We start from the raw sequence: 15546 nt of genomic DNA on the forward strand, positions 1-15546 counted from the left end.
GAATAAATGATGCTGTTGATGGGGCTCTATCTTATGCATCATCAAAGTCAGATGCCTCAATGAGTTTTCCAAGTGAGATTCATTGCCAAGTTCCTGTGGGCTTTGCACAATGACAGTCAAGTCCTTCATTCCACTAACATCAGTTCCCATTCACAAAGACAAAGCATGTCACATGGCCAGATCACGCTGCTAAACACACTGAGCCATTGACAACAGGGTCATCTTCTACAGGTTATTGATTACATTTAACATTTTTATCCACAGGGTTAAAAATGTTATATGTAGGTCACATTAAAACTGGCTTATGAACTTTTCACCATGCCTTCGCTATTTGTTTTTGCTATTTTAAAAATGTTTTTTATACTATAGATTCAGAGTTTTGATATTATTATTATTATTTTTTGTTTTATATAAAATATGAATTATACAACACCTTATATACTATATGTGAAAACTAGGATAATCTAAACAATAGCAACTGCTATTGTATTGAATACGGCATGTCAGTGCTTACTGTGTAATTAACTAAACCTTGACATAAATATATTTTTGGAAATAAAAGTGTTAAGACTTCAAAAAAAAAAAATATATATATATATATATATATTTATATAAAATATACAAAAACTACATTTTAAATAATAAATGAAAAAATGATCTAGATATATTACATAAATCTAATACATATGACAAAAATACTCAAAAGAAAAAACAATAATACTAAAATAACACTGACACAAATTATGACTTGACATAATTTCTGCCATTTTACCCCATAACAGTATTTATTATTTTTATTTATATATTTCAAATGTTTTGGTAAAAGGGAAAAAATACAACAAGAAGCAGAACAAGCATAGTGGTGCTAGATTCACCCAGACAAGCATTGTTGCTATGTGAACAGCCATGCTGTTGTATGAGGGTTCTGAGCATGCTCAGATGATCAGTGCCAGCTCCCTCACTGGAGAGTCTGCGCCCGTCTCACACGTACACATGCAGAGGAAATCTGCATCTTCTGAGAGTTATATAAACAATTTGAAATCAGTTTTTAATCTGTGACATATTTGTACATTTGTGTTTTATGTAGGAGCAGAAAAACAAACTCATCCATGATCAATCCCAGCTGGCAGAATAACGAACCCCTGTCAAAAGCATGTAGGATGAGTCCTTCAGATAGCATGGGAAAGACATGGGTGGACTCAGAGCTGACAGACACGGCTCACAGGAACACGTCATTCATGCCAGACACCCAAAGAGTGATAGTATAGGCTCTTCCAGACCACGAGAGATGGACACAGCTGGTCTCACTTTCAGTTCATGAGTGTGAGTCTGCACTGGTCGCATCCCACAGGATGTTTCGTGTTCTTTACTGCTGAGAACTGCATACTGATAACACTATTTACAAATCACTATAATAAGATTTAACAAAATCATTCAACTCATTAGTTAAAATAATACAAATTAATTAGTGAGAATAAAATGATAAAAAAATAACTGAATAACAAAAATAAAAATTGAAAACTTAGAATTTTTTATTTTATTTTTTTATTTTAGACTAGACTAGACTGCACTGCACCAGTAGAATTTATCTGCAAGCTTAACATTGTAAGTGAATCATTTCTCGTTATTTATTTTGCCAATTATTTGATCTTAAACCCTGTGTTGCAGACAGTGTCACTGGTTATCATGGTGTGTACTACCCTCTAGTGGCCATTTAATGTTTTGAATATGTCAAACACGTTTTGAGACCATATTATTACTATAGTGATGTAGTATTTTGCCAGAAAATCATTTGTGTTAATTTGTGTAATAAATGTTTTTCTCATTTTTACAATTCTCAGTGTTACAAAGCCAGATTAATATGCAGAGACAACTATAATTAACTGCTTCTTTGTTCTTGTTGTCTCTTTAGTGTTTCTGTGAACTTGCAACGTTGCTTTGGTGTTAATTTTACTCTCTTTAATAATACTGATTTGCTGATTTTACTGTTTAGTATATCTAGTACTTTACAGTTTTTCTCAGTCACTTTGGTACATTTCTCAGATCAGAATTGAAATTTCTCAAAACTACCTGTTCAATTCTCACATCATTGTGTCACTTGTGAACATCAAAAAAGCAGTTTCTCATTTCTTTGAACAAGTTGCAAATGCTTTAGTACATCCATGCAAATGATTATGTACAATTCTCTGTTGTTTCCTACATTATCAGTTGCTAATGTCATGTTGCTCAAAATGTATTATATAGTTTTCTGTGCAATAGTCTTAACCCCAAAACATCGGGTCTTTAGTTCATCGTATAAGTCATTAAATGCAAAATGGTTAATCTAGTTGTCATAAACTGTCAGGCACACTTTTTTTTACACATTATTATTAGACTTTTTGTCAATCTGGCATGAATTGTGCAAGTGAATATTTACTAATGAGGAGAATGTAGATGATAAACCAATGATAAACCATTTCTCTGAAATAGCTCAAAGGTTCATCTCATGAATCTTCAGTTAGAAAGCTTATACTGTATAGACAGAGGACAACACAAGAGTCACACATTCTGACAATTGACTTATTTTCATCTTTGTGCCCATATTTCTTTTTCCATTTCTATATCACAGTGACATTGTTTTTTTTTTTTTTATTATAATTTTTTGGGCCAGACCACTAGTAAAAGTGTAACTGGGAATTCTATCCAGTCTCTTTCAATCAATATCCCACACAGTAATGTGTAAATTTCTACTTTTGAAATGGATATATGGCATACATAAGCATATGGCATACTGTTCAATACAGTAACTGTCATCCAAAATGTTGCCATAGTTTACATCATAACATCCCTCCAGAGTACACTGTTATATTGACAACATGACTAAGCATTTTGACTGTCTTATCCATAAACTATGACACAAGGACTTGTCATTCGATGGCACTGACATGTTCATTGACACAGATATTTATTTTTGAGCGATTAACTAAGGATTTTGAGCAAGAGACTGGCTTTTGCAGGTAATCCATGGTGTTTTGCTATTTGTACGAGTTGTTTTGAGGAATGCACTTACTGTTTTGCAAATTGTGAGTTTGATTCGAGAAATGTACCAAAGCGACTGAGAAAAACTGTAATAGTATAATTTTTTATCTTACTAGTACACTAATACTAGTGTCTAATAAATAAATACTAGTACCTAATGAATAACCATATGTTGTCGCAGTCATTGTTTATTTTTTTAATGTTTCATCAGTAAAATTTCTATCTGCTACTCGTTATTCAGCTACTAGGCTTTTAATTTGTATTTTTTATTTTTTTTTACTAGGATTTTGTGTGTTGTCTGCGTCTGCAGCACCAGCCCAGTACAGGACATCAATGTAAAGACCTTCGGCGTCTGCAGCACCAGTGTCACATGCAAAAAACAAACAAACAAACAAAAACTACAGCCCTGACATGATACTTGTTGTTTTTACTGAAGGAAAAATAGGAAAATAACAGCTAATAAAATTGTTGTCTTATTTCCATCCTGCCACCAGAGGTCACTCAAAGACCAACAAACACACAAAACTTTTAGGTTCACAAAACCTAAAAAAACCTGTGCTTGTGTACAAATAATCGTTTATTTTCTATATCTCTTTCCTATATGTTGCTGGCTCATTAATATTCAACATATACGATTAGCATACTGGGCAGGAATGCAAATTTGTAAAGTACTAGTTCTATTAAGTTCAGGATATCTCTGGTCTTAAAAGTTACTAGTAAATAAATAATACGCACTGGTTCTAGTTTTTCTTAACGAGAAGAATATACTATTGGTACGAGTACTAGTATCTAATGATTACGTACTAATTTCTAATGAATAAGCACTTATAACTTTACAAAAGACACTAAAACCTAAAGAATACACACTAATAGCTAAAGAATAAACACTAGTGCCTAATGAATAAGTACTAGCATGAAAATAGATACTAGAACGGTTTATAGATTAAATGTTAAAACCGCTTTCCATAACACGTATCTAAATAGGTGCGGAACCTTTCCTGAGCGTCTCTTGTTCCACACGGACTGTTTAGCGAATACTCGTAAATACCAGTAAAGATGGCGACGCTCATGAAGAAGCCACATGTCGTTGTCGAAGAGGGAAATGGTGAGGAAATTAAACGGTTTCACCGTCAAATTATGATGTTGCACGTATAACATGCCATTTCGCCAGGATACGTATTATCTGTCGTTGATCAAACGTATCTCCTCTAACGTGACTCTACTGTGTTCAACAGAGGGCTTTTACAGTAGACACAATTAGTTTCGTTTTTACAGTAGAAATATAAAACAGAGTACACAGTAGTTCTCCGTGCAATAGTTAGTGATTTATTGGGCATTTATATGACGTGTCTGTCAAAAATATTACGTTTGGTTTATTGATCAGTATTCTTTATCTCTTATATCTATGAATTCAATTTTGATTGGATAGAATAGAGTTTAGGGTCCTTCTAACTTTATGGTACAAATAACATGTAAACGGAAATCCTTTTAACCAGCTTTATGGGGTGAATCCTGAGATACTTATACATGCATTACATCACAGACAGCAACATAGTGTTGGCCCAGATTCGGCCCACATCTGGCCCACATGAAATCCATGCGGGCCAGATGTGGGCCGGATCTGAGCCAAAACTGCTTGCTGTCTGGGATATATTTGCGCACATTTAAAGCACACGTCTTTAGATCAATAAATTCTTCAAACGGATTCAGGAAAGTGTGTTTAACATACGGTTGCCTTTAAAACTGACGCCATGACTGTGTTTATGTATGATGTTTTTTTTATGTGCGATGTGGATGTTCAGAGGAAGAGTGGGGCGTTTCTGATGAAAGCATCAGTAATGATGGAGAGTGTGGACCAGAAAGTGGTCAGGAGGGATCCAGTGTGGGAAGTGAAGTAGAAGACAGCGGTGATGAGGATGGGAAGAGTGAGGAAGGACAGAGTGGAGATGGTGTGGAAAATCCCAATGTCGGATGGGCTGAAGCTATGGCCAAAATCCTGGGGAAGAAAACGCCGGACAGCAAACCCAGCATCCTCCTGAAGAACAAAGAGCTGGACAAGATCAAAGAGAAGGAGAAGAAAGAGCGTCTGGAGAAAAAGAAAAAGGTAAGCTAATGAAGCGCAACATCAGCCGGCTTCACTAGAGCTCATAGAATTCAATTCAAAGTCTACATGCAGGTTTTACTGTATAATTGACAGATCGATAAGAAACGAGCGTGGGAGAATATGTGCAGAGAGAAGCCTGATGTGGTTCGAGACCGAGAGCATGAGAGGAACCTACAGAAAATTGCAACCAGGTGAGACATCATTTAGTCAAGCAATTTATGAGCTCCTTGGCTTTGTTTTTCTCAGTCTTTTGAAGTATATTCTTGTGTTGTATGATATCTGTAGAGGTGTGGTGCAGTTGTTCAACGCAGTGAAGAAGCATCAGAAGAACGTGGATGACCGGATTAAGGAAGTTGGGTCTTCGGAGAGAAAGAAATCCAGAATTCTGTCCTCAGTGACTAAGAAGGACTTCATTGATGTCTTGAGAGGAGCAGACGTGGCTCACAAACCAGCCATTAAAAAAGAGAAAGTGGTGAGATTACTTTTATTTCTCGTATACACTTAGCGGTGTTTCTTCGTCACATGGCACGACTTCCTCGCTTAAAGTAAAAATGTACTGTATGTACCAAAAGGGGTGTAACGGTACACAGAAGTCATGGTTCGGTATGTCTCCGTTCAATACGAGTAACAGGAAATGTATTTTTTCATTTATTTTGAACAGATAGTAGTGCTACATGTAGCACGTTAAATTTCAAGATTTAACACAAAAACAGAATGGTCAGACTTGTGAAATGATGCTTCGTAACTGTGCGTTCACACCGCCAGCGTCGAGAGCGTCAAAGTGGCTGGAAGACATTCATTTTCAATGTGAGCCGGCGTCGAGGAGCAGCGCGGCGTGACTTGGCCGTTGAGAGCGTCGAGGAGAGTTGAAATCATGGCAACTTTATGGTAATGAGCTATGACGCGGTTGGGCAGCAACCAATCAGAACGTAGAAGTCCACCGCTTGAGCTGATTCCAGAGAACACAGCTCTGACCACATTAGTTCCCAAGCAAAAGGTTGATTATTGCTGTGGCGGGTTTGCAGTAATATATGATGGATCCCTGTTTGCGTACAGGGAAATAACAAAAAAATGATACGTGGACCAAGTAACGATATAAGAATAATAATCTAATGATATAATAAATAATACTAGGCTACAGTAGTCCCAGTTTACTTTGAAACAAATGTCCTTGATTATACGTACATTAAGTCATGTTTATACTTAAGTAACATTTTCAGTGCAGGACTTTTACTTGCATCAGAGTATTTTAACAGTGTTTTATACATTATTAGGTAAAGGACCTTAATACTTCGTCCACAACAATATTTAATGAGGTTAACTTATAGCGTTACCCACAGATTAGTCTGCACAAGTTTAACAAGCTTGTTTGCTTTGCGGCCACTTTAAATACAAGAGAAGCATTCGATCTACATCAGAGCGTCTGAGCGCTCACGAATCTTTCTGCAGTGTTTTGAGCAGGGCAGAGCAATTTTTGACGCTCTCTACGCCGGCGGTGTGAACGCACAGTAAGACCCCTGCGCAAAACAACAGACTGACTGAATGAAAATGCAGATTTATTCTCTGACAGCAGGTGGGGCTTATGGAACAGCATTTCCTTGGTTATCGCTGTAAACAATGCAACACTAATATGTATTACATGGAGGTAAGAGGAAAAGAAAATGCCATCGCAACATTTCTGAAGTTGGTCAGTTCCTCTCAGAGATGCATTCATGTAAACCCTCCTGTATTTTGAGCATCATGAACAGTGAGCTTGATCCGCCTGGGACAGTGTTTTCTCCTCTTTACAGACTTCATAAACAATTCCACACACATTCCATTTTGGGAAATGATTGCAATGCAGTTTATGTGAAATAGAGATCAGCCAAAATAAAACTAACAACTGATTTCAATTAATAGCCGGTTGACCGGTGCATCTCTAGATCCTAAAACTTTCCCAAACTGCTGATTTAAAGCAAGTAGTTGGTTCTCTGTGTCCTTGAATGCCATTGGATGCTTCCTCTCTTTCCTGTTGTGACAGTTAGCGTTGCATTACCACGCGTCCCCTTCTGGACTGATGCTTATTCATCTGACTGCATGAAGCGAACCGTGCCGTCCATACCGTGATGATTTGGGACTAATACATCTACTGTTAATAACTACAACAACTATTATTATTATCAGTATTATTACTACTACTGCTATTATGATAACTGAATTAAAATAAAATATAAATTGTATTATATAAAAGATGTTTTATGTATAAAATATAAAATATAAAAAAAACTGAGTAATTTAGAAATATTGCCCTGGCAACTAACTGAAATAAGTTTTAAATTGCATTACTAAAATGAGTAAAACTACAATAAAAATAACCTAACGTTAAATCGAATTATAAAAAGAACTGAAACTGATAAAACTGACAAAGGTGCATAACATAATTAGTAAAAATTAAATTAAAATGCAAAACTAATTCAAAATATCTGTTATCATATTCATTCTGTAATTATAATAGTATATAAATAATGCTATTTAACTTTTTATTGTATGCAGTTAATCAGTATGGATAATTATAAAGTTGTTTTTTCGACCAAGCACAACACATGACATGAGTAAAGATTGTTGTGAATGCCATTTCTTGTTAATGTCAAAGTGACTGTGTTAACATTCAGTGTAGATTTACGGTAATCAAATTATTTTATTAACATTTCTAGCTCTCGTTGCCATTAAAAAGGGTCTCAAAGGTCTAAACAGATCATATCTTTAATCATTAATTATTAAAGATATTGTACCTACTATTAAATATTACTGGTTATGTAAACTAGTGTTAATTTTGTTAATGAATATTCATTAAAATAAGATTTTCTGTTGATTTGTGCTTTATTGGTGAAAGAGCAACTTCTGATGAAATGTAAAAATAAATTTCCCAAATGACAACAATCACTGCAATTAAAATTGAGCAAAATAATATATACTTTTTTTTTCTTTTCATCATTTTAACCATTATACAACAAGATGAAGATGTGTAAGTTTCCACTAACTAAAACTAGACTAAAATTCTCAGACATTTAGTCGACTAAAACTAAAACAGGAAAAGTTGACTAAATATGATAAAAACTAATAATTACATTAAAAATAGCTGACAATTGACACTATTCACACATAATTCAGATTATGTCAAATGAGTTCTGAGCATCATGTAGACTGTGTTCAAGAAATCCATTGCGCTTTTGCTTTTCTTAATTTCATTCATTGTGTCCGCTTGGTCACGCTGTTTACACTCCTGCTTTTATTGATTTCTTTAATGTAAAAACCTAGCAGTGTATGAATTATGAGACTGACTCTTGTAACTTTTCTTGATATTAGCAGCCTGTAGAAGTGAAAGGGGAGAATCCGTCCTGGAGTGTGTTGAGGGATGATTTTATGATGGGCACATCCATGAAGGACTGGGATAAGGAGAGCGATGAAGAGCGTGAGGAAGGAGAAGACAACCTTGAGCCTGCTGAAGACTCAAGCAGTGAATCAGACTGAACCATCACTATTGCACCTGTGCATCGTGTAGTGCACACATTCAAGTGCACTTACAGACCCTGAGATCTGCCCTGCGCCGAGACACAAGACTCAGCATCACCTGGAGTTCTCCGAAGGTGGATCATGTGCTACAGGAATAGGGAGAGACTGTAATCTGTAATGTTACCCTGATCTTGAGTTGCTCGTGTGTCCTTGTAAAGCAGGGGCTGTTTTTGAGTACATTTAGCCAAACCTCTGTGCTCTTTTTCTGTATATAGTCATTTATATCACAGTGTCTTTTGCTAAATAAATAATATCCTTCATTATTTCTTTTGGTTTTTATATTGGTGCAGTATATCCTGTTGCAGGTAAAGTAAGTGAAGTCACCTTGATTTCTATAGTGCCTTATACATTACAGATTGTGTCAGCAGCTGTACAGTGTTAAACAGGAAAATGCTTCAATGAGCATTATGTAGAATCATGGCTATTCATTTCCAACACTTAATTATTGTATATTTACGGTCTGTTTAATGTCACTCTTTATTAAGTGTTTTGCGTCATGTTCTTTCTGCTTTCTTTCGGTCATATGTGTAAAATACAGTGTTCCTCATTAGTGGTTCTCCACTTGTATTGCTTGAAGACCCAGATTTGACCTTGGATGTTAAAATTATTGTTTACAACAAGGCTTAAAGTGCCTCAGATAGCAAGCAGTTTCGGCCCAGATCCGGCCCATATTTGGCCCGCATCGATTTCACGCAGGCCAGATATGGGCCGGATCTGGGCCAACACTATATTGCTGTCTGGGGCATATTGCAGGTAAAAAAAAAAAAAAAAAACCTAATTAATATATAACCTTGTATGAAAATACCATATGAACCGTTAAAGGATTTAAAATGTTTTACAAGACGTGAATAAATATAATAATCCCTTATAATAATAAGCCCGGGGTGTCCAATCCTGCTCCTAGATGACCAACGTCCTGCAGAGTTTAGCTCCTACCTGTCTCAACACACTTGCCTAGAAGTTTCTATTAATCCTGAAGACCTTGCTGGTTAAAGTGTGTTGATTAGTTTGGAGCAGGAGAAGGGTTGGACACCATTGGCTTTTGTGATGTTTAAGTTGACCACCGGGTGGTCTACTGCTGGGTTGACATTCTGACCTATAGGACAAGACCATTCCGTGAATAAAAACTGAACTTTTTAAAAAAGAAATGTGCATGCTCTATGAGCCGTATGGTGTATTATATTCGCTTGAGCTCATTAGGAGTGCATATAGCAGGTCCTTGCGTCAGAGGTGCACTGTGGGTCTCTCTGATTGGACGGCTGCCAGGAGTTGATTTTTGAACTTCGTCGTGCTGCTGATTCTGGTCTTTCTCTTTATCACTCTCAGTCGAGCTATGTGGACACACCCTGTTGGGATATATTTACTCAGTGTCTGAGAGGGGACGCTATCACCCTCTGAGGGTACAGCACTTTATTTTGGCTAATGTGAAATGCCCATTTGTCACGACGACACTGTGAGCTGCCGCTCAGGAATGCCCGCCCTAGCTAGTGCATGTTGACACGGCTCCCTAGAATGGCTCAAGCTCCTCTGTCGCTCCCTGACTGCTCTTCTTGTCATAGCCGCCCCATTGTCTGCATCACAAAACCTCTTCCTTCGCTTCCAGCTTGCTCGAGTCACGGCAAGTGATTGTGAGAACAGTCAGGTGGAACGTGAAATAAAGTTGTTGTGCTATTTTGCTACACTTAATATAACTGTTTATTCCCTTACATCCGTAACCTTTTCTCCCTTGCTCACGTGCAGTATCACATCTGTCTTTGTTGGTACTGATTTAGTGATAACATCTGGTTTACGGTGGTGGGCTTCTGAGGGCCTGTCACTCCTGACAGATTACTGGAGAATGGGCCGGGCACAGGAGGCTTCGGCAAATTATTATTATTATTATTTTTATGCAGAAGCTCAAGGGGTGGAAAAGTAAATCAAGCAGGTCCAGCAAGGCAGATTGAGGAAGAGTGGAATAATGCCTGCTGTTACATGTTGCACACAGAGAATCAGCCTGGGCCATGTGATCACCCAACTTGTTGCAACCTCTCAAAAAAAGGGTTATCAGATAGATTTAGAAGTGCTGATGCAACAGCTGGGCCTACTTTCTCATTCCTTATCAGTTGCCTGTGCCTTAAGCTATTGGAAACTACCAATTTTTTTTTTTTTTTTTTTGTCTGTCAGTATTTTTAGACGATGCTAAAATCCTGTTACGACTATGTTTGTTTGTAAAATATATTCACCCGGTTTTGAACACACGGCTTGCGATATCAAATGAAAACTTTGAAACAGTGACATCAGAGTCAACTTTCACATTAGCTTTCTGAAGACATTTAATAATTCAATAATTTAGCCTCAGTGTATAATGCTTCAAAATTAAATCACAAACATTCAACTCACCCACACACATTTTTAATGTTGTTTGTGTATAGTATGTACACTTTATCCCCAACATCAGCTATCTGAAAGACACTTTAAACAAACCACTAAGGGTTTCCATGATTTGTTATATGTAACATCATCATAATAATGTGATAAATACTGGTGACATGTTTCGTCGTTTTTGCGCAGGTGAAATATCCTGTAAGGACTTTGGTCTCTCGAAATCTTTTCCCCTGAAAGTTCTGTGGTTTACACTGACGTTCTTTAGGGGTGGTTCAGATGAGGGAGACCAGGCCCCCAGTCTGCTCGTGCCAGTGTGGAAGCAGCCAGTGGGCGTTAGGACCTGGCCGTAGTGCTGGAGAGATGGACACGCTGAGATATTTACACTGAACCCGCGCGCTGACGAATCCCTCGGACTCACCGTGAGGATCACAACCACGTGGTGAAGTCGGTCCTATATAAATCTCTCTCTCCAACCGGCTGCCTTCAGATGTGCATGTGTGTGCTGGCACGGGACCGTTGTTTTCCACCAGAAGGAATGGGGGAGTGCGTAAACTGAAGAGGAAATCGCTTTTGTCTGCTCAGTAGTAGTTAGCAATACAGTAGTTTATCCCATCACTCCATACTCGTCTTTGCAATTTTAGGACGCGTGAGACAGGTACAGCTTTATTTTCTGCAGCATCTGTTGGTGCCAAACGCGAGGAGGAGGAGAGGCGCTTCCTGGACCTCCACATCTTCTCACACGGCGAGGGAGAGTGACTGTGCGGCGCTTTGGAGAGAGTTCGCGGCGCTCTGATGCGGTGGAGGTGCGCGCAAAAAGCCCGCAGGCGACGCGTCTGTAAACAACAACCGCATCAACAGAACTTCGAGACGCAGAAACCTTTGATGGCCAAATCAAGGGCTGTTTTAGTGCCCCGTGATTTTGTGCACTGAAGTCATTTGGAATGAAGGTCTTAGTTTCTCTCCCGAATATAACGGATCTGACAGACCATTTCGTGTTGGCTCCTCGGATGGATTTGCGGGAACAATAAACAGACGTTTGCCGTTGCTAATAGTGCGCAAACGCGCAAAAGTTTAAGTTGGCTTTGCCATCAAGTTGAAATGATTGGGCTTCTGCATCACCTAATTTACTAATTAGCATTTTTAAACTCGCTTCAGCTACAAAAACTAAAACACAAAATGAACTTGTACGTCTTGAGTCTCCTTCTGACCTTGGATTTAGCCACAGTGGCCGTCAGTCTATCCACATGCAGCACTCTGGACATGGAGCAGTTCAAAAAGAAGCGGATCGAGGCCATCCGCGGTCAGATCCTCAGTAAACTCAAGCTGAGCTGTCCTCCCGAGATCTACCCCGAGCCCGAGGAGGTGTCCCGGGACATCATCGCCATCTATAACAGCACGCGAGACCTGCTGCAGGAGAAAGCCAACGAGCGCGCGGCCACCTGCGAGCGACAGCGCAGCGAGGAGGAGTACTACGCCAAAGAAGTGCACAAGATAGACATGCAGCCCTTCTACCCTGCCGAGAGTGAGTGTTTCAGCCCTGTTCTTTGTGGAGGGATTGGGTAATGGTTTTTATATTCGGGCTGGTAACTGAAAGCTTGTAGGTTCGAACCCCAACATCATTGTGCTGAGTTTACCTCAGTGGTTTAAAGAGGGTCTGATGGGCCTCAGTGTAGAAACACTGGACAGGCTCCATTCCACCCACACCCTCCCACAGCCTAAATTAAAATAGCTATAATTATAACAAGCATTGTTTGCAATGTCACAAATATGCTGATCCAAACATGCTGATGTTTTAGCATCTTTCTGTTATTTGACTGATTTTACTGAGTCTACTGTAAGTTTCTTTGGATGGAAGCATCTGTTAAATGCATAAATCTAATATGTGTATCTATAGAGCTTTCAAAACTGAAAATTGGCACCACATTTAACATGGTTGTTAAATGCATGTTCAAATATACTGTGGCATGGTTCCGGTTGTCACGGTGCACCCCAGATCTACATGCCCCTTTGTGGGTAAGAATGAAAAGTGCTGGTTATTCTCTGCAGGTCAGTCACATAGTCCATAGATGGCTCTGTTTTTGTTTTTTGTTTTTTTATACTAAAAAGTAAGGATCAATTGCTGTAGCCTTGAGTACTCATTTTCCAGTTGTTGTCTAATATGAACCTTGTGTCAGATGTGAGATAGCATGGGTTTACTTTGCTATCCACAAACTAAGATGTTATAGCCAGATTATTCTTGACTGCATTCTAGATTACTAGTTTGTCATTTAGTACACTTATTAGAGGTTCACCCCCCTGGAGTAACCTGAGGTTAGGCTCTTTTTTCAAGAGCACACGATGTGTCATTCCTTGGATCCACAATCTTTCAGTTACAGAACAGATTTAACCACTAAGCCACAATCACCACATCATAGGCTATAATGTGGGCTGCCCTGATCAATATTTGTGCAGCTGTCTGCAGAGTCTTTACATCATTTATGCAAATTTGCTGGGTAAATCGTTTGAAAGAATTTTTCATGTTCACTTTTAGCAACCAAGCAGGTCAGCGTTCCAGTACTGTTGCTTCTAGAATGTTATTCTCATTCCTTCCCTCCATTACTCTCTCTCACACACACATGCACACACTTTTGAATAATGCTTCTCAGTGTGCCTAAATACTACCCCGCTGTGTCTTCAAATAATTGCTTTTAAATGCCCTTACTGTGCCATTAATTATGTAACTTTTTCAGTTTCCAGATCAAATGTGAGTATTCAGGTTGAAAGAAAAAATTATTAGGAGATCTTTTATGCCCCTAGGTATATTTTGCATTAAATGTTATTCTTGGCTCTATATGAATAGAGTTGGCACAGCGCCAGCCCCAGTCAGCAAGCATTTATGGGATATAAATAATCCTGTGTCAACGTCCGGAGAAATGCCACTGATTATTTTAAAACTGAACCTTCAGATTGTGGGTTAGGTCACAATGGCCCTGTTCCAAATCCTAATGAGCTGCCTACGTAGTTAGCATTGTAGGCACACTCCCTTGGATAAAGTGTATGCTGTAGGCAATGATATATATGCATAACCCTTTGTAATCTAATTCATCTGTTTGTGCAGTTTTTCTTTGCACCAATGCAAGTGTAAACTTAAAGTGAACTTTTGCCTCTATGGTGATTAGATTCACTGTCTTGGATGACCGCCTTTAATTTGAGCGTGAGTACAAAATGACCCATCCAGTTTGTGATACCTGCGAGTTGTCCTCAGTGTGGTGCGTGACAAGTTTAAGGCAGTATCACGTGTTTCCCTAATGGATGTTGAAATCCCAGAATGCATTGCGACTATCTCAAGCGAAGTGAAACAGAAATGTTGATTAGGGTTCAACGGGGCTTAAGGCACACATTAAGGAGAATGTTATTTTCAATACTCCTGTACTGTATGTATAACTGCAAAAAAAAAAAATACTTTTATTGAATATTGAAAGAGCAGAACATTAAGTGAGATAAATTATAAAAGTGGTTTGTTTTGTTTAGAAATCACGTAACATTTAGGTTAAAAGGCTCATCGGTAATGTTAATAGCTTACTTGTTCAAAACAATCACTTCAGCAAAGTTTTTTGTTTATTTTAATGCAAAGAAAATACATATTTTGTTCAATAAATCTGTCATTAGATTAAAACTGCCATTAAAATGTTTTTTTAAAAAATACAAACAAAAAAAAACTATATTTTAACAAACGTTAAATCCCATAATAATTTAATATGACTTCACAGTAATAAGGATAAATTAAAAAAAAGCAATAAAAAACTAACTACATCATTTCAAGAAATGGGAAAGTAGACCATCTATTAATCATCATGTTAATTATTGTGCCTTAAATTTAAATGTGATGTTGATCTGCTTACCCCCAGTGCATCCAAGATGTAGGTGACTTTGTTTCTTCAGTAGAACAAAAACAAATATTTTTTAACGCAAACCATTTCATTCTGTCCATTGACCAATGGACCATTGACACTCTATCTACAATCTCAATTAGGAGTGTCAATGGTCCACTTGAGAGATAGGTGGTTGTAATGCACTTATAAGGCTGTGATCCGTCGTAAAGCAAGAAGAAGAAGAAGACATGTCTTCATTTATGTTCTACTGAAGAAACACCTATATCTTGGATGCCCCGGGGATAACCAGATAAACATACAATTTTCATTTTTGGGTGAACTATCCCTTTAAGCCCATCAGCAGAGCTGCTTTTCACCCCCAAACACCATACTTTACATACTCTTGAATCATTGAAAAACTGTTAATTGAATTCCCTCGAACAAAATTAAACATTATGTGTTTGTCTCGATATATTTTGCAGATTTATATATATGCTACATAGACAAAATATTAGATCAAATTAGTGCAGAATCAGCTTTGATTTATCGCATTAAAGATCAGCCAAGTTTCCATAGTTTGGACGTTTAGAAAAGTGCCTCAGTTTTTGTGCCATCTAGTGGTTAAGAGGAGAATAAAATTAAATTAATAGTAAAAAG

The 15546-nt window shown here is 37.9% G+C and overlaps 2 protein-coding genes across 3 annotated transcripts in view; both read left to right on the top strand.

The window, feature by feature from the left end:
• The first annotated feature begins 4002 nt into the window (after positions 1 to 4002).
• LOC132103546 (RRP15-like protein) lies at positions 4003 to 8937 on the top strand. 2 transcript variants are annotated; one of them, XM_059508656.1, is made up of 5 exons: positions 4003 to 4123; positions 4821 to 5122; positions 5216 to 5313; positions 5408 to 5594; positions 8468 to 8937. In XM_059508656.1, exons 1-5 carry the CDS (start codon positions 4075 to 4077, stop codon positions 8630 to 8632), a joined length of 801 nt encoding a protein of 266 aa, XP_059364639.1. In that variant the 5' UTR covers positions 4003 to 4074; the 3' UTR covers positions 8633 to 8937. The 2 variants fall into 2 exon arrangements, with proteins under 2 accessions (XP_059364639.1, XP_059364640.1); XM_059508657.1 differs by having other exon boundaries at positions 8471 to 8937.
• Positions 8938 to 11746: 2809 nt separating this feature from the next.
• Positions 11747 to 15546, top strand: part of LOC132102719 (transforming growth factor beta-2 proprotein-like) — a 28682-nt gene continuing 24882 nt past the window's right edge. Inside the window, exon 1 of the mRNA XM_059507341.1 lies at positions 11747 to 12560. Coding sequence (XP_059363324.1) covers positions 12215 to 12560 — 346 coding nt within the window. The 5' untranslated portion in view covers positions 11747 to 12214. The remainder of the gene's footprint in view (positions 12561 to 15546) is intronic.

The sequence above is a fragment of the Carassius carassius genome, chromosome 24 (assembly GCF_963082965.1).
Source record: "Carassius carassius chromosome 24, fCarCar2.1, whole genome shotgun sequence".
NCBI lineage: Eukaryota > Metazoa > Chordata > Actinopteri > Cypriniformes > Cyprinidae > Carassius > Carassius carassius.